The sequence below is a fragment of the Mus pahari genome, chromosome 14 (assembly GCF_900095145.1).
Source record: "Mus pahari chromosome 14, PAHARI_EIJ_v1.1, whole genome shotgun sequence".
Lineage (NCBI taxonomy): Eukaryota > Metazoa > Chordata > Mammalia > Rodentia > Muridae > Mus > Mus pahari.
Window position 1 is genome coordinate 87,908,209 of NC_034603.1, and position 22,591 is coordinate 87,930,799.

The window sequence follows — 22,591 nt, forward strand, 5'->3', positions numbered from 1 at the left end:
TCTTCTTCTTCTTCTTCTTCTTCTTCTTCTTCTTCTTCTTCTTCTTCTTCTTCTTCTTCTCCTCCTCCTCCTCCTCCTCCTCCTCCTCCTCCTCCAACTTTTTTCTCTTTTTTGCTTTTTTCTAGATTTATTTATTATGCATACAGCGTTCTGCCTGCATGTATGCCTGCAGGCCAGAGAGGGCATCAGATCTCATTACAGGTGGTTGTGAGCCACCATGTGGCTGCTGAGAACTGAACTCAACTCAGGACCTTTGGAAGAACAGTTAATGCTCTTAACCACTGAGCCATCTTTGCAACCCTCTGCAGCAGCTTTCAATAACTCCATGCTCCCTTACTTAAAGCTCATCCAGTTCAACTGTATCCCTGCTTCCCAGACTCGGCCCTCACCCTTCTACCCAGAACCCAACTGTACAGAGCCAAAGCCTCTCCCTAAAATTCCAGTCCTAAGGACTCCAAGACCTGTAAGATCTGACCCATATTGGAATTTCTCTCCTTTTGCACGTGCACGAATAGGACATACATAGGACAGCTAGGGCTACTAAGTGAGACCCTGTCTTTAAAAAAACAAAAAAGTTCTTAGTTGAACCAATCTAAGCTTGGGGCCACTGATACACGCCTTTCCACACCGACACACACAAGCACACACATGCCAGAGTACATGGTACACACCCATCCTCAGCATGTTCACACAAACACTATGCTATGCATGTGCCCATGTACTCAAGCACACCCATGCACACGGCAGCCATGTCTCCACTTTCTCATATAACCCACACACCCATGCACATAACATCTGTGTCCACATCGGCCTTAGTACACACACACACAGTCACACACATGGAGTCATGCTTACATATGTGTATCAGTGCTTCCATCACACGTGTAGAGAAAGATCTTGCTAGGCCTGCTTGGTCGCACAATGTGGAAGGTTAAGGAGGTGGGCAGTGCAACAGGAACAGGCCTTTCTGAAGACTGAGCTGCTGTGTGGATGCCTATAAAGCTGAGCAGCCAGGGGTCTGGGTCATTGATGACAAGAGGAGCCACACTAAGAATAACAAGGAAGCCTTTACTCAACACTGTAACCACTTCCCCTCGGGCACTCCTGTAGAAGCAGATGAGCCTGCATCTCGCTCCTGAGGAGCCCAAAGGGAAGGCTCTAGCGATGGGAAGCTCAGAGGGGAAGCATCCTGAACACCGTTACAGGGAGGAAGTCTCCCAGCAGTGTCTCTGGGACGCAGCAACAGTCCTGAGGCTGGCCCTAAGTGTCCTCTGGCCACACAGTCTGCACATTCTTACTTTAGTGGTGGCTCTTTGAGCCCTCTAGCAAGAGCCAGTAGCCAGGCCTGAAGCCCGCCCCTTAATGACTAGTCCACCTGGCCCCATCTTCCTCGGTTGAGGACAAGTTGCAGCAGTTGGAGGCTGGAAACCACAGTCCGGGGGTAGCTGGGGTAGTAGACATTATCCAGGGAAGGACCTGTGGCTGGGCTGGAAACCACTGTCTCTGGGGTAGCTGGAGTGGTAGACATTATCCAGGGAAGGACCCGTGGCTGGGCTAGAGGGATCAGGCACTCAGCATCTTTGCCTTTCTCTCTTCCTGGACGGTCCCAGTGCGTACAGCCCAGTTTTCTCATTTTCCCGAGGTACCTGGTGTCCAACTGGGACCGGGGTTGTGGGAGGCCTTCAAGCAGCTTCTGCCTGAACCTAAGGCCCGAGGGAGCCAGGTAGAGCAGCCACCAGGAGTCGGCAGTTACTGAAAAGCTTCCTCAACCCTGTTCTTCACAGGACACCAGTGGGTGTCTGGGTAGAGAAGGCAGTGCACAGACTGAAACCTATCAGGAGGAGGAGTCAGATCAGGTCTGCCGGGGAGGGGACTGACACCAGAGCCCTCCAGGGTGCCCACTCACCGTGTAGGGTCCTGCTGTATGCTGAAACTGCCAGCTACATTCACCACGTTATGTGGGTTCTCAGGACCCCCATAGCTCAAGGTGACCTGGGAGGAGAATCAGGGAGGGGGAGGGTCGGCTCCTCCTCCTGGGCCCTCCACCTGCTAGAGGAAGTTCCACTCACCCCTCAGGCTTAGGGAAGCAGGACAGTCGCCCTTCCTAAGAAGCCCCCTGAGGCTTGCCATGGACAGACAGGTTCCTGAAGGTTCTCCATCCAGCAGGCAAAGTCTCTGCCCAGGGTCCACCCCCCAGCGACAAGGAAATTCTGAGGCTAGCCCTCTCCTGAGCCCTGAACGACTGAAGACCCCTTGGGAGCTAGGCTGTGTCCTTGTAGGAGTGGAGTACCAGGTTGGAGCGTCTTCTACCTGCTGCAAAACAGCACCAGACGGCAGCCTCTGCAGGTTTTCCAGGTGGGAGTGGAACAGGGGGCTGTGGAGCAGACGGGCGCCCAGAAGTCCTTCCACGATGTATCCCACAGTGCAGTCATCAGGCAGCCGAACCCGCTCTGCTGTGCTCATGAAACTGCCGAGGCTGGAGGGGAGGCTAGTCAGCACCTCTACAGCCCTTCCCACCCCCAGGCCAGGCAGCTGGCCTCCCAGGCTCCCACTTACCTGGCCCACGGGCTCATTTTGAGGGCAAGGCCCCTGCTCAGGCAGAACCCAGCCCCACCAGTAGCAAACCAGAATTTCACTGTGTTTGACTGGAAAAAGGGAAAGCTCGGTCAGGGCTGACCAGGATAGGGCTCCTCACCCTCAGCCCTCCAACTGAATCTTGTTACCCTTATCCTAGGCCACCATATAGGAGTCTCCAGAAGGCACAGGGTTACCTGTGGCCTCTAAGGCCTTCTCTATCACTGTGCCAGATTGGCCAGTTCCATGGAAGCCAGGGTACCTGGCCCATGCCTGTCTTAGCACTCTTCAGCACTCCTTGGGTCAGCCCCAGGGAGGAGGATGTTAGCCCAGCACTCACGGTGCCACCACCCTGGACCCTCTCTGTGGCTTCGATGGGGTGGTCCAGGCTAGGTCGCCCCAGGTAGATGTCCTGGTTGGAAGAGAAGGTAGAGAGCAGGTGCAGCAGGCTTTTGGGGTTCACGTAGTTGTCATCATCCACGTGGCAGAACCATCTGAAAGTGGAGGGATGCACCCTCAGTTTGGGTGGGAGCCTCCACATTGCTCAGTCCTGGTTCTCTGACGGGTGAGATTACTTACTTTCGACCGGATTCTATGAACTTATCATATTCCACTGACATTTTGCAGCACAGTGCTTGGCGGGTACGCACAGCAGAGCAGTTGGTGTTGATCATGCGGCCACCTGCATGGGATATATGGGATATACGTGAGGGTTGATTTCTAGCTTGCCTCCTTAGGTTTAGGCCTGTCCAGTCACTGAGCACTGCCCTCATTCTGAAGCAGATGACAGTTACTTAGAACAGCACGTGCGGAACAGGACAAGACTTGGCAGGTGACTGCTGCTGGGCCTTCCTCGGGAAATCTGGGTGACATTAGCCGTGGCACCCTGTCGGGAACTGGGGTCAGGGTGGGGATTTGGTGACTAGAAGGATGGACTGACAATGGATGGGTGTCCTGGCTCTGCCCTCCACTAGCTGTGTGGACAGTAGGCAAGTGTCCGACGCAGGAATGAATGGCCCTGGGAGCATCAGGCCAGGGGAGCATCTCACCTGCCAGTAGCTGGAGCTCAGGGTCGTCTCCATCGGTGAAAATGAACGTCTGTGGGAGAAAACACCGTGAGTGGGTCTGGGAGTAGGTGCAGAGCCCCGGGGCCAGGGGCGCCAGCCTGGAATCCAGGACCCTGCGCGGCAGGGGTCGGGACGCGCACCTGCCGTGGGGCTCGTGAGATCCAGGTACGCAGCAGCAGCCGCAGGCGCGGGCCGTGGTTCTTCCTAGTGGTCTTGACTGCAATGAAGACGTCGTCGGGTTGCAGGCGGGAGACCTCGAGGGTCAGGCTCCGGGTCGGGACCGGACCCGGGTCTGGTGCGGGCGCGCGAGGCAGCGGTAGCGGCAGAGGCAGTAGCAGCAACACAGCCAGGACCGCGGCCAGCGCGAGGCAGGCCCGGCACAACACCCGCCGCGCACGGCTCATACGATCGCCCCGGCCCGGGCGCTGGGCGCCCGCCTGCGATCGCGGCGGCCCCTTTAAGAGTGACAGCACCCCGCCCCGAGCCCTGACCCGGAACTGACGGACGCGCCGCCCCGGAAGCGAACGTCGCCGCGGCGCCGGGGGTGGAAGATGCCGCTGCCGGTTCAGGTGTTTAACTTGCAGGTAGGGCTTGGTGGCTGCGCTCGCCGCTTGGCCGTTCGGTCCGGAGCGGGCCTGGTGGGCGGGGCCGGCGGCGGGCGGGGCGGGGNGGGGCGGGGCCCGCGGCTCTGGCCTGGGCGCGCGAGCGTCGCCTGCCTCGCGGGCCGCTCTGGGCCCCGGCCCCCGCCCCGCCCCCGCCTCGCGCGCCAACGCTTTCCGTGCGGGTGCCGGCCTTCCAGAGAGGTGCGTCAGGCCGACATGCGGGGCAGCCCGGCGCCCAGCTCGGCCTCGTCGTCGGCCTCCGACCTGAGCCGCAGCCCTGCGCACAGCAGGTCCGACTTGCGGCCCGGCACGGCGGGCGACTACAGCCTGAGCGCCAGCCTGTCGGCCTGCACGCTGCTTTCCGAGGTACAGCTGCGCGCCCGCCGGGGAGCGGCTCTCCCGACGACGCTTGAGGCCCTGGGCCCTCGAGTCCGGGATGCGCCGACCCCTTCCGCAGCGTGGCCAGTCTGCTTTGGCTCTCTTGATTGATGAAGATAGGGTGGCAATCTGTTTGGATCTCTGTGGCCTGGAGGGAGCTGAATCGGGATGGCGGCTGGGAACGGTTGAGGGTTCCCGCAGTCAGTCTAAGAGTTGTGCGCAGGACCTGGGTGGGAGAGCTGAGGAGGGCGCTTGGCTGCCAGCACCTGTGGGGGTCCAGTGCAGTTCTGCCTTGGAAAATCGAGGTCAGAAGTGACCGTGGGGGACAGGAACATCCTCTGCTTTCCCTGGTGCTCTGTGGCAAGCTGCTCTTCGTGTATTGCAGGGGGCCGTGGAACCCATGCAGATTGATGTCGATCCGCAGGAAGATCCGCAGAACGCACCTGATGTCAACTACGTGGTGGAGAACCCCACCCTGGTATGGATCCCACGTGGCGGGGGACTGCTGGCGACTTGGATTTGTTGAGGGGTCCAAGACAGACTCCTGCTATGGTGTATATCCTAGGACGGTTGATGCTTTTTAGCAACTGCTTTACTCACATCCCTCTAAGCCAGGAAACTGGGTTTTCATTTGCCCTCCTATGTTGGGGTCTCAGGTAGTGCTAAGACTCTGTGCTCGCTTCTCCATAGGGCACAATCCCACTAAGTCAGTGTGAAGCAAAGCTGTATCTGTAGCCTACACTTTCCCCTTTCCTTACCCCAGCATCCATCACTCGTTAGAGTATGCTCGTTTCCATTACCCAGGGCAGAGCTTGAACCTGATGATCCTTAATCCACCCCTGTGGTCTCTTCCCAGTCTCTGGGACAGCAGTCAAGACTGTGGCCCCAAGACTCCCTCGGGAAGGTTTAGTATCCTGGCTCAGGTCCTCAGGTCCTTGCTTACCCCAGCTGACCCACTTATCTCCTCCCCACAAGGATCTGGAGCAGTATGCAGCCAGCTACAGTGGCCTGATGCGAATTGAGCGGCTACAGTTTATTGCTGACCGTTGCCCTCCACTGCGGGTAGAGGCCTTGAAAATGGCTCTATCCTTCGTGCAGAGGACCTTCAATGTGGACATGTATGAAGAGATACACCGGAAGCTCTCCGAGGCTACCAGGTAAGCCTTAGTTAGGGAGCAGGGGAGGGTGAGCAGAGCTGGGCTGGCCACGGCTTTCACCCATGCTGTGCCTGCAGTAGGTAAGAGGCAGAACATGCTTCCTCCTTGGGGTGGAGAACTGGTAGCAAGCCATTTTCTCTCCTTTGGCTTCCTTTGCCTCTGAGCAGACATTTGGGCTTCCTAACCCTTGAGAATCTGGTATAGCTGTCCTTTACCAAAACAAAAAAAAGGCCTGGCTGCACTGGGTCAAAACCACCTATTCTCCTTTGACCTTCCCTGTCTAGCTGTGGTCTAGATCAGGAATTCTCTGTGCCCCTGGTACAGACTGGGCCCTTGCAGTGGGGCAGGAGAGGCAAAGGTCTCTTAAGAACCAGCCTGTGAGCCGGGTGTGGTGGCGCATGCCTTTAATCCCAGCACTCGGGAGGCAGAGGCATGCAGATTTCTGAGTTCGAGGCCAGCCTGGTCTACAAAGTGAGTTCCAGGACAGTCAGGGCTAATACAGAGAAACCCTGTCTCGAAAAACCAAAACAAAAAAAACCCAAAAAAAACAGCCTGTGGCTTGTAATACTATCCTGATGGCTAGCTCACCCTTCAGGGAGCTGCAGAATGCACCTGATGCCATCCCTGAGAGTGGAGTGGAGCCCCCACCTCTGGACACAGCCTGGGTAGAGGCCACTCGGAAGAAGGCTCTGTTGAAACTGGAGAAGCTGGACACGGACTTGAAGAACTATAAGGGCAATTCTATCAAAGAGAGCATCAGGTGCTGGGCTGCTCTGGGTAGGGGAGGTGGGCAACCGGGCCCTGCTGGCCCCTCGACCAGCATTCACTCACTGCCAGGCCTACAGGCGCGGCCATGATGACCTGGGTGATCACTACCTGGACTGTGGGGACCTCAGCAATGCCCTCAAATGTTACTCACGAGCCCGAGACTACTGCACCAGTGCTAAGCATGTCATCAACATGTGCCTCAACGTCATCAAGGTGGCCTGGGTAACAGCTGGGTAGGCATGGAGGGCCCAGAAGGGACAACCCAATCTTACCTGGCCTTACCTACTTACCTGCCAGGTCAGTGTCTACTTGCAAAATTGGTCTCATGTGTTAAGCTATGTCAGCAAGGCTGAGTCTACTCCAGAGATTGCTGAGGTAAGGTCCGCCTCAGATACCCCAGCTAGCCCCTCTACTCCTTCCTCGCCTCCATCTCCCTTTGCGTTTGCGCTCAGGGTAGGGTGGGGACAGGGAACAGAGTAAGGAGTTCCTTGAGTAAGGAGTGCAGGGTTGGGGGAGCTCACGTCTGCTGCCTTCTCCTGCAGCAGCGTGGAGAGCGGGACAGCCAGACACAAGCCATCCTCACCAAGCTCAAGTGTGCTGCAGGTGAGGCTTCCACACCATTCCCGTTCCTTCTTCTTGTGTGGCACTTGCTCAAGTTCCTAGAGAGAAGCTGGTGGGGTCTGGGGAAGTAGGTCCGCTGGTTTCCCTGAGCCTGGGGGTGAGTGTGAGTATACATTATGGGCATTTTGAGGATTCCCTGCAGGCCTAACTTGGAATGTTTTCAGTTAGAGTTTTGTCCCTAAACGGGGGCATGCTGGGGTAGGAGCCCAGGGGCGACCCACTGATGGCCATGGTGTCCTGGGGCTCCCACACCTTCTCTAGACCCCTAGCTTCACCAGTTTCCTCCCTGCCTGTAGGCTTGGCTGAGCTGGCCGCACGGAAGTATAAGCAAGCTGCCAAGTGCTTCCTTCTGGCTTCCTTTGATCACTGTGACTTCCCAGAGGTGAGGAGGGGCAGGCACTGTTCAGCTTGTCCAAGTCTGTGAAGGGAAGTGAATGCTCGCTCGTTCGTGGATTGGGCTTTAACCTCTCGTGAACGAGGGTCTAAGCATCGTCTGAATGTGTAGTGGGAAGGGCAGGGCAGGCCCCAACTTTGGGCTTCCTCCTTGGTCTGTGCACCTGTCAATGGCCCAGGACCCCAGGTTTGTGGACCCACCTCCCCTTCTGCCTTCCAGCTGCTGTCCCCCAGCAATGTGGCTGTCTATGGTGGCCTGTGTGCCTTAGCCACGTTTGACCGTCAGGAGCTGCAACGAAATGTCATCTCCAGCAGGTAAGTTGGGTAGTGGGCTCCCACCTTCTGCTCCTGTCGAGCCAGGCCCTTCTGCCCTTCTTAGTTGAGCATTGTGGTATCCTCAGCTCCTTCAAGCTGTTCCTGGAGCTGGAGCCACAGGTCAGAGACATCATCTTCAAATTCTATGAATCCAAGTATGCTTCATGCTTGAAGATGCTGGATGAGATGAAGGTAAGGCACAGGGTCAGGCACACTGGGACTGAGGTAGGGGTGCACACCTCGCGGTCCCTGACCAGCTCTCCTCTGCAGGACAACCTGCTCCTGGACATGTACCTGGCCCCTCACGTCAGGACACTGTATACCCAGATTCGTAACCGGGCTCTTATCCAAGTAAGCATGGGTGTAGGGCAAGGGGGCTTAGATGGTCAGGGTTGTGTGGGATGCAGGCCTTCTGAGAAGCAGCGGATAGCTTGTGGCTTCTGTCCTGTAGTACTTCAGCCCCTATGTGTCTGCTGATATGCACAAGATGGCTGCAGCGTTCAACACAACAGTTGCAGCTCTGGAAGATGAGCTGACACAGCTCATTCTGGAGGGCCTTATTAATGCCCGCATCGACTCACACAGCAAGGTGGGTCCGTGGGGTTGGGACTGCCGAGTGTGTGGTGTGGAGGTCCCTTCGGCAGTTCTGAGCCTCCTCATCTTGTCCAGATACTGTATGCTCGAGATGTGGATCAGCGTAGCACCACCTTTGAGAAGTCCCTGCTGATGGGCAAGGAATTCCAGCGACGTGCCAAAGCCATGATTCTGAGAGCAGCTGTGCTCCGCAACCAGATCCATGTCAAGGTGAACAGCCTGGGGTGCGAGGGGATGGGCAGCACTCACACGGCCGCCACTGAACCCCTCCCTGTCCACTGCAGTCTCCTCCTAGAGAAGGGAGCCAAGGGGAGCTGACTCCAGCCAACAGCCAGTCACGCATGAGTACCAACATGTGAAAGGCATTCCCGTGACCGTCAGACCATAGTCTGCACACCTACTCTGCCTGTGGAAGCAGCACCTGGGCTCCTGCCTGCTTTCCTCAAGATGAGACCCCAGACTGTGTGTGGTTCATTAGAGCAGTCTGGCCATTGGGGTGCCAGTTCGTTGGCCTTCCATGCTGAGGTACCCTCTGCAGTGGTAGGCAGCCTGCCCATATGGCCACTCGGGCCTGACTCTAGGTTTCTGCCCCAGTGAAACAGACCATGTGCAATTCCCAGGTAAGGGTAACTCAGACCCTTCCTGTCCATGTAGTTCTGACTGCAGCAGTGTCTAACCGAGTCGTCCATTAAAGTACAGCTCGATCATTGCCCCAGGCTCCTTTCCTTTCTGCTTGTGCTCCCTGGATACTCTGACCACTCACAGAGGAGGGGAGGTCCTGAGCCGGGAGAGCAGCCTAGGAGCAGCAGCCATAGCATCACTAGAGATCTCTGCAAATGCATCTCTGAAGTGGTTTATTGTTCAGTGCTGGAAACACAAGTGTGGGAACGGGGCAAGTCCAACCAAGGCTGCCCTTGGTGCAACATTGCCAGACCCCACCTGCAGACACCAACGGGTTCTTCTGTGTCAAAGAGGAGAGTCCCTGAGTAAAGGCATTTCCTTAAGAGTGTCCAGGTTTCAGTGGCTGTCCTGGGGTGGAGATGGCTCTTGCTGGCTTTCAGGCTAGGGCGCTCCCCACGACTTCAGAGAAACCACTTGGTGTCACAGGCCTCACCTGCTGGGCTTCCTGCAGTCCAGGCTGGGTCCCTTTCCAGGCCAGAGACTTCTCTAATTTGGTCTTAAAAAGCAATCCATGACCTGACAGGGAGTGCGAGAGGAGAATGGGGGTCAGGAAGCCAAGTCCCACTGATGGTGGTGGGTGGATAGGCTGGTTACAAGGGGCATCTGCTCACCTGGGCAATCTGCTGTCTCTCTGAAAGCTCGCTTCTTGCAGCAGCCACGGCACAGATTAAACACACACCTATTGCCCTGTGTATAGCAAAGCTAATGAGCTGATGTAAGTAGTGCCAGACTCCGACAGCACAAGGAACACCCATGAGGACTGCCCTGTCCACAGGACAACACAAGGGCCAGCTCACCTTTGGATTTCCACACTGGTCACACTTGGCATATTTGGCTGGGGAAAAATAGGGCAGTTTGAATGAGATGAATGAGAAGGGCAGGGCGAGCAGCTGCCCCCACCTCTACAAAGATTGATTATATATACAATATTCTGTCTGCATGTGTGTCTGAATACCAGAAGAGGGCACCACATCTCATTAGTCAGGGTTGCTGGGAATTAAAACTCAGGACCTCTGGAAGAGCAAACCAGCGGAAGCGCTCTTAATCTCTACACCTCTACAAAGCTTGCTGTGGCCACCCAGGCCAGGAAACTGAGTAAGGACAGCGGATGTAGCTAGCTATGACAAGAGATGGCTGACAGCAGACCTGAGCGTGGCCTCACTGGAAAGCAGGCAGGCTGCCCACTCTACCCTTAGCATCCAGAGCCCTAGGTTTCTCTCGTTGAAAAATGAGGCTTCCAAGTACTGTGGCTTAAACCTCTGATCCTAGTTAGCTCTCCAGATTGCTGCTGAGTATAAAGTCAGAGCAGACTACACAGTGATATCTGAGGCAGCCTGGATTGCAGACTGAGGCCTATGCCAAGAAACAAGAGGGGCAAAATCAGAACCCCTGCCCTAATGCCCACTTCCTGTGGCACAGAATCGCAGGGAGAATCGCAGTAGTCTGTGCAGGACTGTGATATGGTCCTTCCTGCTGTCTCCTCAGCCTTGCAAAGCTCAGATTAAAACTCCCAGGGAGCTGCCACCAGACTGCTGAACCTCTAGGAAGCAGCTGAATGTGTGAACCCAGATTGCCAAAATGGCTAGGACACAGAGGACAATGCCCTGGACTGAGACCTCAAGCTGCACACCCAAAAACCATACTGAAAAGTCCTGAGTGTCTATGAGAGAGACGAGCACCTCCCACCACTATCCAAATACATGGCAACCTAGCATGTTCCCCAGAAGCTGCCAGTTACTGCCTGAGCCCCATGCAAGGGTGAGGTGCATCCAGGATTCAGCAGGCCAAAGACAGCCCTAGTGACTCAAAGTCTTTGTCATATAGGCAAACTCCTGTGGTCACCTGAACAGCACCTGGCTGAGAGGTTTGTACAATGGCCTTGTCTGATACACTAAGAGGTTTATAGCCATACACTATAAATGAGATTCAAAGGCCCTTCCCAGGTTCTTAGTGTCATAAAGTCTGGTCTGGGCACAGGATGGCTGGGAGAATTGTCCCCAGGCATGTCTACAGAGAGGTTTCCAGGCAGCTGCCCAACAAACCTGGCTTCAACAGGAGTAGCACTCACGTTTCAGGGAAGGGTCAAAGGTTTTGTGAGGGTTCCTCAGTTGTTTCTTCAGCTTATTCTTGGACAAGCCCTCCATGCTGCCTTCTTCGTCTTCCAGAGCCCGCTTGCTTCGACCACCACTATTTTCCTTGCTCCCTTCCCTAGGTCTGAAGGGAAAGGACAGTGAGCAGTGTCAAAGACAAGTTCACCAATGCTAAACAGGCAGCTCTCAGGTGGGCTCCAAGGCAGAGATACCAAGAGGCCTACACGGTTCTCCCACTCATCCCAAACAACTATTCTTGGCTGCCCAGGCAAACAGGGCTTGTCCAAGAACATAGGTTGTAGGTACAGTTCACACAGTAGAACGGCTAACAGAAACTAAACCTTCCTGGATTGACATTGAAGGTTCAGGGACCCAGGGTCTTCCACAGAGCCCAGTCAGGCTGACATCACAGATGACAGCCTGCCCACTTCAGAGATTCCAGCCCTAGGGTCTACCTGTTAACCCCAAGGACAAAGCTACACAGGACTACAGATCTCGGATGAGTACCCTAGGCACACAGACTCTCTCCTCTTCCTTCCTTCACCCAGAACAGGGACTTGCCTTAGCAACTAGAGCAGTGGCAAAGGGCTGTAGGCTGGCTCAGCTCACCCTGGCCGGATGTACGGCTGGCAGATCCAATGGAAAGCAGGTAAGTTGTCAGCTGGCCTCACTCCTTCTTGCTGCCTGGACATGTCCTCCTGTAAAAGCCCAAGACCTGTCAAAGACCTAAAACTGCTAGCCCACTACAGAACTTGCTGGGTTCCCATGCACCAGCCCTGCACCTGCCTGACACCGAAGCTTTAGCGCCTGGCTCACAGCAGCCACGCCCTCCAGGGTCTTCACTTTGGCCAGCTCTTCTCGAAGCTGCTGATGTACCTGTAGCCTGAGGCAGATGCCTGTCACTCCCAGTCACCACCTAGGCCAAGACCTAGGCACACAGCTAATTATCTCTTCCCACCGAGACTCCTGCCCTTCCTCACTGCCAAGCCACTAGCCCTTCAGCAGACTCGGTGGCCACGTTGTTTAGGGAGGACCACAGACCACTCTAGGCAGGGTTCTGATACTGCCTAGAGAGACCCACTCTCAACTCCTGCCCAAAGAGCAACTCACGTGTGGTGCCAGAGCTTGAAGAGATGGGCCCGGACATACGACAGTGGACAAGGGTGCTGCCGCACAATGTCCAGGTATTCCTCGGCCAGCTCCCAGACAGCAGGACTCCGACCCTCAAAGAGGGCAGGGTTGTGCAGGTTCCCCTCTGGGAAGAAGGCAAGGCAAAGCTCAGGACCCTCTCCTGGCCACTCAGGTCACTGGCTAGCTATAGGGTCGGTAAGGCTGGAAAATGGTCCGAGAGCTTGGTTTGGGCTCCTTAGAGCAGACATGACAGTGAACACCATCTACTTAAACAGACCTACAGGGACAGACAAGGCTGAGGCAAAGAACAAGGCTCACCTGCACTCATGACCCCCTGTACGCCTGTGTCCTGGATACACCGCTCCACATCCTGCAGGCATCGGATGTTCCCATTGGCAAACACAGGGATTCCCACAGCCTTCCTGTGGTGGGGAAGAGAAGCCTGACCCTATGCCATGCTAGGGCAGTGCTAAGCCAGGAGGGGCAGAAACCAGCCACCAAGTTTTATCTTGTTGAGACACCTTGACTTCTATGGCATTATTGCCTTCACTCCCAGATAGTTATAGGGCATCGGGTTATGCTGAACACCCCAAGATGTGGAACTAGGTTTATGCCACTTCCACAAAGTCCAATGAACCAATGACTGCACCCGACCCACAGTATCTGCTCACCGAACGGCCTTGATGTGTTCCCAGGAAGCTGTTCCTGCCATGGGCCCCTTCTGCTCCTTGGTGCGCCCATGCACAGTCAGCAGCTAGGATAGACCAACACTTGGTTCAACCCTGCTCTACGCAAAGGTCTCACACCAATTACAAGGGACCTGCTCAGGTTTCTCAGCTTTTCATGCTGGGAGGAACCAAGGCCATCTGGCATGGTTCTGTCCCTGGTCCCAGGGTCTTGAGAGCCCTGCCCCTTTGGAAGAGCCCCAGGCTGCAATCAGAAAACATGTCAAGAGGCAGAACCCTGAGTACAGGAAAAATCTGGAAAACTCAGGATGCAGGGTGCTGAGTGAGGGTGGCTCCTACTGTTTCCAGAAACCACACGTTTCAGAGTACACTTGGCCTGGCTCAACACGCAGAGGACCAGGTCTGAGACACCACCCCCCAATGGCGTACGCCCAGGCTTCCAGAGAGGCTGGATGCTGAGCTCACCTAAAGGCAGCCCTGGCTCATATCTAGAGAGCCTGAGATGTGGTAGTGAACCCAATGTTACTCTCCACGCAGACAACACCCTGGAGCTGGAATGGCAGTTTTAGAGGTCTGAGGCCAGGGTACCAGGTCTTAAAGAAGTGGGGCCAGGAGGAGCCCACTGCCTGCCTAAAGAAAATTTCTTGGCTGCAGCCCCCACTCAAGAGCTGCAGAAGCAAGAACCCCCTCCTAGTGTTGGAAGATCATCATGGAGAGATAGACCATACTCTAATGTGAGGCCAGGCTGCCTGCTAGATTCCAACAACCCCCCTGGGAGCCATGGCCTCACCTGACAGCCAGCCTTCTCCAGCATCTGGGCGTACCTCACTGTCTTGTCAATTTCTGGGAAGACACGAATTTTGCACGTGACAGGAACAGAGAGTCGCTCATGAGCCAACAGAACTGAGAAAAAAGACAGCCTCTGAGGGAACCACACTCCAAGATGGCCAATCCCCAATATGTCCCCATGGGACACTGGGAACTAACAGGAGTAAGGACACTGTCCTAGCGCTTCATGTCTGATTCTAAGGGGATAGTTGGTATACACCAGGGGACTCTATAGTCACCTCCTTCCAGCAGGGAAAGTGCTGTGGCCAAGAGCCCCCAGGGGGATCACCGGTGTCCTCTCTTGAGCCCCAACCAAGCAGCTGTGTTTATGAGCCCTGTCAGATTGTCTCTGGGGTGACTCACTCGCTGATACAGTGGCATGCAGCCAACTCACTCATTCTTTGAAGAAGGTCCCACTCCTCCTGCAGAAAAGCTCCATAGTGACCTGCAGAGGATGAGAGTGGCCTCCATTGCACCCATGCTGCCATCAACCCCCTACTAGGCCAGCTCCTCAGAATACAGGGGATTCCACAGCTAGGCCATGTGTGAGCACCAGCCTCTACATGGACTCCTCGAGGTCAGTAGAGTCTCTGGTTAGAGCAGAGTGAAAGGGAAGCCAACCAGCTTCTTAGCCCTGACTTTGGAGCTCTGTCTGCTGTCACTAGGCCACACAGCCTAAGATCATAATGGTTGCTTGGGGGCCCAGTGAGCCTGAGTTGTGGGATTACAGAGCCAGGGACCCACACCAGCTGGTCGGTCATATTTAGGATACCTATGTGGCCAGCAAAGGCTAGTCCCCAGTCAAACACCTGGGGACTCTCCAGGATGGTAAGTTCAGAAAAAGGGCTGCTTGCTGGCTACAGGTGCCACCACAGTCAGAGGCAGGGATTAACTCTCCCGATGTGCACCAATACCCATGCTCCACCACAACAGGCCTGAACCCCTTATTTGGAGGCCTAGTGGGCCTAGCATTGGTCTGGACAGGTGTCAACACAGGACTGGAGAGATGACCTCACCTCTCTTGGCTATCATCTGTGGGCAGCCCAAGTTCAGGTCAATGGCATCACAGTAATCTTGTGCTAGGAGAGCCGCCTGGACAAACACCTCTGGGTCATTGGCACAGAACTGAAGAAGACATGAATGTCACCCTCGATCAGACCAGGCATAGGACTCTCCCTGCCTAGGCCACCCAGCCCTGTGAGGAATCCCATGATTCCTCAATGAGCTATGGTCTTTCCACCAACATTGACACTATGATAACGTGGGACACATCTCATACCACTAGGAATATGAGCTGTTTATGACATGTAACGGAAGCCACTGGCACAGACTTGTAAAGAAATGATGGTTCATGAGAGGAGGGTACTGAGTCGGAGGAGAAGGACCAAGGTGACACTGGTGCTACACTCCTCACGTCAGCCAAGCTGCCCCTGCACCGGAACTTTGGCTAGTTCCCAGTTTGGGGGATGCTCACTCAGCAGCATGTGTCATGCAGGACTGCAGGGACCTCAACCCTCCTCCTGGGTTATATGTATATGGCGGGGACAGCTTGGGAATGCTGTCCTTATATACAGGGTCGGGAGCTCCGGTGCTGCCCCAGTCCCTCAGCTCACCTGCACAATGAGAGGCCTGTCCTCAGGGCACACCTCACAATACAAGTTCTCTTTCCGGTAGTTAGCATCTCTGACGAAGACCTGGGCATGTAGCATAGGGGTGTAGCATAGCTGGGCTCCATGGCGGCGGCTCAGAAGTCTCCAAGCTAGCTCACTCTGGTCCACCATGGGCGCCACCACATGTCGGGCACCCCCCAGGGTGCGGCTCCAAAACTCAAAACCCTGCAGTTTGGGCATCCTCTCCACACTAAGGGCAGAAGAGGAACAAGCTCTCAGTTCAGCCCTAGGATACCATCATACCCTGGGAGGGTGCGAAGTTCAACTCAAGCCGCTGACCGCTCTTGTCAGCTCTTGCTGCCGGCGCTCCCAAGCACACGGTGCAATAGGAGAGGTATCCGCAGGCACAGGGTCGAGCTGCCCTCCTTCCACCTTTCTGGCAGTGACCCTGACATACCACTCACCCTCTCTGGACCTTCCCCCCTCATTTGCTACTGGATTAAACGCCCGCCTGGTGGAGCAGGTGTGGAGGATGAACAGGTCTGTGGGACCACCCGGCTGCACGGGGCCTGATGCCGCCTCGGATATTGGGATGGAAGAGCAGCGAGCTCGTCAGCCTCGACGTCCCCTTTCCTGGTCTGGCCCAGAGCCTCCCGCGCTGCCCCTACCTAACCCTTGGGCTGGCTGGGGGCCCGCGACCGCCACCGGACAACGTCCAAGGGGCTTGAACTAGGACTACTTCCCGCACCGTCGGAGCTGGCCGGGGCTCGATGAAGGCCTGTGGCTGCGGGCACGCTCCAAAGAAAGGGGCACACAAGGCCCCGTAGCCTCTGCTTGACCCGCGGCGCCGCCAGCAGGACCCTTGGAAAGGCGGCAGCAGCCGCCAGGCACTGCCTCAGACTCAGCGCACCGCCGCCGGAAGTGCCGGAGCCGGAAACGCACTGCCAGGCGCTCCGCACCGTCTGCGGTGCAGCAAAAAATAAAATCCTCGGAAACTGCAGCTCAGCGCTGAAGGGACCGGCCCTGTGGAAACTGGAGTTGAGCAAGTACAGACTGCGCATGCCCAGGGCCACGTTGTCCCTTCCAGACAATTGGCACTCGGACGCCTTTCCTCCCACCTCTACCCCCCAACCCACCTCCGCGATCCAGGAGCAGCCCTTGGTTCTACAGACACAAGACGTAAATTCAGTGTACCACCACAATAGGAAACAAGATAAAGAATTATTACTTCAGATCCTGGGTAGGAAAGGCTACAACAGGCCAGGCCTTTGTTGAGTAATGAGACGCTTGCAAGAGGAAAGGAACGTGCATAAAGAAATATGGTGCTGGGCGGTGGTGGTGCATGCCTTTAATCCCGGCATTCGGGAGACAGAGGCAGGTGGATTTCTGGATTTGAGGCCAGCCTGGTCTACAGAGTGAGTTCCAGGACAGCCAGGGCTACACAGAGAAACCCTCCCCAGCTCTCCCCACCTCTCAAAAATGAAAATAAAAAAGCTTTCTCTCCTAAGTTCTTTTTGTCAGGGTATTTTAAACAAGAAACCAAACTATGACCATAAACTGTTATTTTTTTAATGGTAGTGCTGTATTTCACAGAGATAGATAGACCAGACTCTGCCTCCCAAAACAGAATTCAGGGCCTCAACTGCTATGTCTGACTAGTTTTGCTACTCTTTAATCGTTCTACCACTGCTTGCGTGCACCTTGAGTTTTCAGAATCCAGAGTTTGTATCGTGCAAGTCACATGCTTCCAGCATTTCCCTCTGTGGTCAGACTTCCAACTCCACAAATAATTGAGTCATGCTCTCCAGCCTTGTACAGTTGCTGATACGTACTTTATAATGATATATGTATGTATAATGATACATGTATATTGGTATAATGATATAATGTAATATATATGTATTACTCAAGCCATTTATGATACTTTAATTTTCTGCCTTGTAAGAAAACTGACAGGAAGCTGGCTGGTAATGCCACACCTTTAATCCCAGCGTTCAGGAGGCAGAGGCAGGAGCATCTCTGTGAGTTGGAGGCCAGCCTGATTTAGATCAGAGCTAGTTCAGGATAGCAAGGGCTACACAAAGAAACCCTATCTTGAAAAATAAAATTAAAAAAAAAAATCAAGAAAGTAAATAAGAGGGGCAGGAGAGATGGCTCAGAGGTTAAGAGTACTAGTTGCTCTTCCAGCAGTCCTGACTTCAGTTCCCAACACCCACAAGGCAGCTTACAACTGTCTGTAACTATAGTCTTATGGGATCCAATGCCCTCTTCTTGTGTGCAGACATACATACCGATAAAACACCATATACATATAACTAATTATTTTAAGAAAAGAAAGAAAATGAAAGAACAAACTGCACATCCACAGACAGGCGTGATGGCGCACACCTTGAATCCCTGCCCCCCAGATCCCTGGCAGGCGGATCTCTGAGTTCCAGGACTGTCTGTGGTACACAGAGAAACCCTGTCTCAAAAAAGCCAAAAAAAAAAAAAAAAAAAAAAAAAAAAGTATGCTCCTTACATTTATCCACTTACAGTGTTATGGTCTGATAAACCACACCCCAGGACAGCTGTAGCCATTTTGTACCATGCCCACCAGCTATTTCATATTGCATATTGTTGCTGTAACATACCTCCCAGTCATTAACACAGAGAAGTGACGTGGTTTAGACCAAGGACATGCTGACCACATACCATGTTTTGTTCTGTATGTTCTGAATGGTCTGTGTGAGGTTTGCTAATCTTAAGAAACTCCACAAAGCTTTGTGTAAGATCTATCAAATCAAAGGTCAATATGAATTGCTATGTCTAAAATATCTTGAGTAAGAACTTCCTGCACCTGTGTGTGAATTCACTGTGGTTTTTTTCCCCTTATAAGATGACAGAAAAATATGTCCATTGTCATAGTTTAGATAATTCTGAGCCATGTCCTTGGTCTGACCAGTTTCAGGGTGTGTGTTCAATAAACTATTCTTGCTTACCTGAGATTAATGCTCTTATGGTTTGTATGGGGATTCCTGAACCCCAAGGATAGCAGTTCCGGCATTCTTGATCCAGTTTATAGATCTGAGCTTCTACTTGGTATAATTGCCCCTTGAGTTAAAATATCTTTCTCCTCCTCCTCCTCCTCCTCCTCCTCCTCCTCCTCTTCTTCTTCTTCTTCTTCTTTTCCTTCTCCTTCTTCTTCTTCTTTTTGGTTTTTTTGAGACAGGACAGGGTTTCTCTGTGTAACCCTGGCTGTCCTGGAACTCAGTCTGTAGACCAGGCTGGCTCAAACTCAGAAATCTGCCTGCCTCTGCCTCCCAAGTGCTGGGATTAAAGGCGTGTGCCACCACTGCCCGGCCTAAAATATCTCTCTCTTTACAGATCTGAGAGCTCAATGGTCTCAGTTTCACTTGTTTATAAATCTCTGAAACCCCAACCAAAAACTAAAAGGAAGGAAAGAAAGAAAACAAAAAGAAAGAAAGAAAGAAAGAAAGAAAGAAAGAAAGAAAGAAAGAAAGAAAACGAACGAACAGAAGGCAGCAGCTGGACGTGGTGACACACGTGTAGTCCCAGCCAGCCTGGAACCCTCCATCCTCCTGAGTGTTGATGGCAAACATGTCACCACACTTCAGCTCTGGCTGGTTTTCTTGGTGTTCCTACTGTTTGAGTTTGCTGAACTTCTTTCATCCATAAATTAATTTTTTTCAGCAATATTTCAGCCATTCCTTTTTTTTTTTTTTTTCTTAACGGGGTCTCTAACACAGGTTGGCCTTGAACTAGGTTGCTAGCTGAGGATCTGAGGATGAACTTGAATTCCTATTCCTTGGGTCTCTTACGCTGTGCTGGAAATCAAACCCAAGGCTTGAATGTATTGGGCAATCTCTCTACCAGCTCAGTCACATCCCCAGACTTTTCTCACTTTTTCCCCCTACTCTTCTTTTGTCTATGCAACAGCCTAAGTTTCCATTGTCGACAGCGTCTTGCCTGGAGTGCTGCTTTGTTTTCTGAGCTCCCCTTGGCTGAACAAGGGCGGTCTCTGCTCTTAGGTTGGTCTGCCCCCTAGTGGAGCCTTCCTGCGCTGTTTGTTAGCTGAGGCAGCATAGGCCACCCCAGCGTCAATAACTGGCAACCGGGAAGGAGCAGCCTGTGATTTCCACTCATCTATCTTGGCAGTGACTCAGTGTCTTACTGTAAGGCTGGGTAAAGACGCTGAGGCTGGGTTCCTCAGCTTGCCTCCCCAGAGCTGAACTTCCAACATCCAGAGGGCACTTAGTGAGAAAGGATCCTAGCAGATGATTGAACACAGAACTGGGTGGTGAGCCTTTGATAGACTGTGCCCGCGGCCGTAGGCTGGCCCCTGGAGGAGGAGCTTGTCCTTAACTGCACCCATCTAGAGAGGAGCTTGCATCACGTGGGCAGAGAGGAGGGATGGGCCAAGGCAAGTGCTCCCTTCCCGGCAGGATTTGGTAGATTTTCCTGAACGCTGGTTCCCCTTTGGCTGAGAGTTCTCAGAGCATCCTCCAGGGCTTTCAGTGACTTTCTGGAGACTTTTCATCAGAAAAGGCTGCTTTGCTGGGGACAGCCTTCTGAACCCCTCTGGCCACCAGCAGTGTGGGACCCTTTTAGTTCAGTATGACTCACACAGATGCTCAGGTGTTTTCAGGGTCTGCCAAAGTGTGCCCTTTGTCCCCTTCTCCAGTTTTCCTTTTTTGAAACAGGGTCTCACTATGTATCCTTAGCTGGCCTGGAATTTGATAAACCAGACTGGGCTCAGACTCATATAGATCAGCCTGCTTCTGTTTCCTAGGAGCTAGGATGAGTGTGCCTGGGTAGTGTGTGCTGTTGTGCCTAGAAACAAGATCTCTCAAGAGCAACAGCAGCTCTAAGAACTACCCCTCATGTCTCCCTCTCTCACTCATCCTTCCTAACACATTATCATTGAGTTTTCAAACGGGGTCTCACATGGCTGACTCGGAACTTACTCTGTAGCCCAGACTAGCCTCAAACTCATGGTGGTCTTCTTGTTTCAGCCATCCAAGGATTAAAGGTGAGCTCCGCCATCCTGAGCTTACCTGTCTTTCCCATTTGTTGACTTGAAGTTCATGTCTCCTTTTCATACTCACGGCTCTCTTTTGGACACACACAGTCCATTTGTTCCATCAGTCACATAGAGTAATAGGCCATCTCCAACATTTCTCAACTTTACATTGTTTTACAATGAATGTGTGTGTTTGTATGCACATGTGTGTATGTGTGTGCATGTGTATGTATGTGCATGCTTGTGTGCACATGTGTAAGTATGTGCTCATGTGTGTATGTGTGTGCATGTATATGCATGTGTGTGCATGCATGTGTGTATGCATGTGTATGTGTGTGTGGTGTATGCATGTGTGTATGTGTGTGTATGCAGGTATATGTGCATGTGTGTATGTGTGTGTGCATGTGTATGAATGTGTATACCTTGTGTATGTGTGTTCATGTATGTATGTGTATGTGTGTGTGCATGTAAGTGTACTTGGGGACACTTTCCAGGAAGTGCAAACACAGATGTGATTTTTTTTGTGTGTTGCCAAATCTCCCCCTTGAGACCTTTTGTTCTATGCCTCCCAGTAGGGTTGCTTATGCCAGTTTCCCTGTAAGCTCCACAGCACTCTGTGGTTATATTTGCAACTGTGTCAACCTGACAGATAAGGAACCGTCCTCCTGGTTGTGATTATCATTTTTTATTTCCCTTATAATGAGAGGTTGAACATCTTTTTATATGGTTCGAGGTCTAATTGACTATTATTTTATTTATAAATCTCTTCTTAAACAGCTTCATGGAGGCATAATTAATATTTTTAAAATATATACAAAGTGGCAATTACATGTTTATAGATACCAGTATATACAAGTGAAACTGTTGCATTCAGTTTCAATGAAAGTGTTTATCGCTACTCTGGGTTTCCCTGTGCCCTTCCCCAACACTCTTCATCCATGACAGGTTTGTTGCTTTATATGTGAGCTTCTGAAGGGCTTTATTCGCATGGAACTCTGTCAAATTTTTGGTTTTGGTCTGAGGTGCACAGCTCATTCTTTCCATGGATGAGCAGTGTACTTTTATGGAACGTTCTAAAATGTGTTTCTCCTTTCACTTGTTTATGAATCTGGAGTGGTTTCTCCAACAGTTGCTATGAATGTTCTTGTCAAATCTTCATGTGGACAGAGACAGAGGGCTATTTATTTATTTATTTATTTTTGGTTTTTCAAGACAGGGTTTCTCTGTGTACCCCTGGCTGTCCTGGAACTCACTCTGTAAACCAGACTGGCCTCAAACTCATAAATCCACCTGCCTCTGCCTCCCAAGTGCTGGGATTAAAGGTGTGTACCACCACTGCCTGGCAGAGGGTAATTTGTATACCTTGTGTATGTGTGTTCATGTATGTGTGTGTATGTGTGTGTGCATGCAAGTGTACTTGGGACACTTTCCAGGAAGTGCAAACACAGATGTGATTTTTTTGTGTGTTGCCAAATCTCCCCCTACAGAATGGCAGATCATATATGCTTTGAAATGGATTTCATGTAGTCCAGGGTGGCCTCAAATTCTTTATGTAGCCAAGGATGACCTTGAATTCCTGATCCCTCTGACCCTTCTACCCAAATGAGTGCTAGGATTACAGATATGTGCCACTATATCTGAATTTTTGTGTCTCCTCCTCCTCGGTGGTGTGTGTGTGTGTGTGTGTGTGTGTGTGTGTGTGTGTGTGTGTAAAAGGATTTATTTGGCTTATTCCTCCCAATCACAGTCCATTATGAAAGGACGTCAGGGCAGGTTTCAGAGACCTGGAGTCAGGAACTGAAGCAGAGGCCACAGAGGAACACAGCTTGCTGCCAATGTGCAGCCCTGAGCCATGGTCACACATCATCTGGGACTTCTTTGGTGGCTGCTGTGGGCTCTGCATTACAAACATAAATACCCAGTCCCTGAGGCCTTCTCACCCACCCAGTGAAGCATGTGAGCCATTGCCTCTCTGCACTTCTGCTCTGTATATTCTACCTAAACTGTCTCTGTTCAGAAAAAAAAAAGAAAGGAAGAGAAGGGAGGGGGAGGGGAGGGGAGGGGAGGGAAGGG

At 52.8% G+C, this 22,591-nt stretch overlaps 3 protein-coding genes across 6 annotated transcripts; 1 reads left to right on the forward strand and 2 right to left on the reverse strand.

Annotated features, from left to right (window-relative positions):
* Window positions 1-1,048: 1,048 nt before the first annotated feature.
* Rfng (RFNG O-fucosylpeptide 3-beta-N-acetylglucosaminyltransferase) lies at window positions 1,049-4,236 on the reverse strand. Its single transcript, XM_021211723.2, has 8 exons — window positions 3,782-4,236; window positions 3,624-3,672; window positions 3,154-3,256; window positions 2,915-3,068; window positions 2,557-2,645; window positions 2,311-2,476; window positions 1,907-1,992; window positions 1,049-1,831 (listed from the first exon to the last, which is right to left on the reverse strand). The coding sequence occupies exons 1-8, from the start codon at window positions 4,043-4,045 to the stop codon at window positions 1,750-1,752; spliced, it is 993 nt and encodes a 330-aa protein (XP_021067382.1). The 5' UTR covers window positions 4,046-4,236; the 3' UTR covers window positions 1,049-1,749.
* Window positions 4,153-9,180, forward strand: Gps1 (G protein pathway suppressor 1). 4 transcript variants are annotated; one of them, XM_021211722.2, is made up of 14 exons: window positions 4,153-4,225; window positions 5,007-5,099; window positions 5,597-5,778; window positions 6,374-6,538; window positions 6,624-6,759; window positions 6,844-6,921; window positions 7,089-7,149; window positions 7,464-7,549; window positions 7,781-7,875; window positions 7,962-8,067; window positions 8,146-8,226; window positions 8,327-8,464; window positions 8,545-8,679; window positions 8,754-9,180. In XM_021211722.2, exons 1-14 carry the CDS (start codon window positions 4,193-4,195, stop codon window positions 8,826-8,828), a joined length of 1,464 nt encoding a protein of 487 aa, XP_021067381.1. In that variant the 5' UTR covers window positions 4,153-4,192; the 3' UTR covers window positions 8,829-9,180. The 4 variants fall into 4 exon arrangements, with proteins under 4 accessions (XP_021067381.1, XP_021067377.1, XP_021067374.1 ...); XM_021211718.2 differs by having other exon boundaries at window positions 7,092-7,149; window positions 8,754-9,178; XM_021211715.2 differs by lacking the exon at window positions 4,153-4,225 and adding an exon at window positions 4,388-4,609.
* A 126-nt stretch (window positions 9,181-9,306) lies between these two features.
* On the reverse strand, window positions 9,307-16,400 carry Dus1l (dihydrouridine synthase 1 like). Its single transcript, XM_021212529.2, has 14 exons — window positions 16,244-16,400; window positions 15,499-15,745; window positions 14,902-15,010; window positions 14,280-14,330; window positions 13,848-13,960; window positions 13,043-13,125; window positions 12,690-12,793; window positions 12,351-12,495; window positions 12,027-12,123; window positions 11,850-11,938; window positions 11,219-11,364; window positions 9,948-9,985; window positions 9,762-9,837; window positions 9,307-9,666 (listed from the first exon to the last, which is right to left on the reverse strand). The coding sequence occupies exons 2-14, from the start codon at window positions 15,733-15,735 to the stop codon at window positions 9,527-9,529; spliced, it is 1,428 nt and encodes a 475-aa protein (XP_021068188.1). The 5' UTR covers window positions 15,736-15,745; window positions 16,244-16,400; the 3' UTR covers window positions 9,307-9,526.
* Window positions 16,401-22,591: the final 6,191 nt, after the last annotated feature.

What these genes read in the sequence shown, in the direction of transcription:
- Rfng (XM_021211723.2), bottom strand. Translation starts at nt 4,045, where the DNA reads ATGAGCCGTGCGCGGCGGGTGTTGTGCCGGGCCTGCCTCGCGCTGGCC. An exon ending in TGAGCTCCAGCTACTGGCAG is followed by an intron (nt 3,257 to 3,623) that starts GTGAGATGCTCC and finishes TATCCCATGCAG; the next exon opens with GTGGCCGCATGATCAACACC. An exon ending in CTGGTGCTGTTTTGCAGCAG is followed by an intron (nt 1,993 to 2,310) that starts GTAGAAGACGCT and finishes TTCTCCTCCCAG; the next exon opens with GTCACCTTGAGCTATGGGGG.
- Gps1 (XM_021211715.2), top strand. Translation starts at nt 4,460, where the DNA reads ATGCGGGGCAGCCCGGCGCCCAGCTCGGCCTCGTCGTCGGCCTCCGAC. An exon ending in ATCACTGTGACTTCCCAGAG is followed by an intron (nt 7,550 to 7,780) that starts GTGAGGAGGGGC and finishes TCTGCCTTCCAG; the next exon opens with CTGCTGTCCCCCAGCAATGT. An exon ending in GCATCGACTCACACAGCAAG is followed by an intron (nt 8,465 to 8,544) that starts GTGGGTCCGTGG and finishes CATCTTGTCCAG; the next exon opens with ATACTGTATGCTCGAGATGT.
- Dus1l (XM_021212529.2), bottom strand. Translation starts at nt 15,735, where the DNA reads ATGCCCAAACTGCAGGGTTTTGAGTTTTGGAGCCGCACCCTGGGGGGT. An exon ending in ACAGATGATAGCCAAGAGAG is followed by an intron (nt 14,331 to 14,901) that starts GTGAGGTCATCT and finishes CATCCTCTGCAG; the next exon opens with GTCACTATGGAGCTTTTCTG. An exon ending in AGAGACAGCAGATTGCCCAG is followed by an intron (nt 9,667 to 9,761) that starts GTGAGCAGATGC and finishes ACTCCCTGTCAG; the next exon opens with GTCATGGATTGCTTTTTAAG.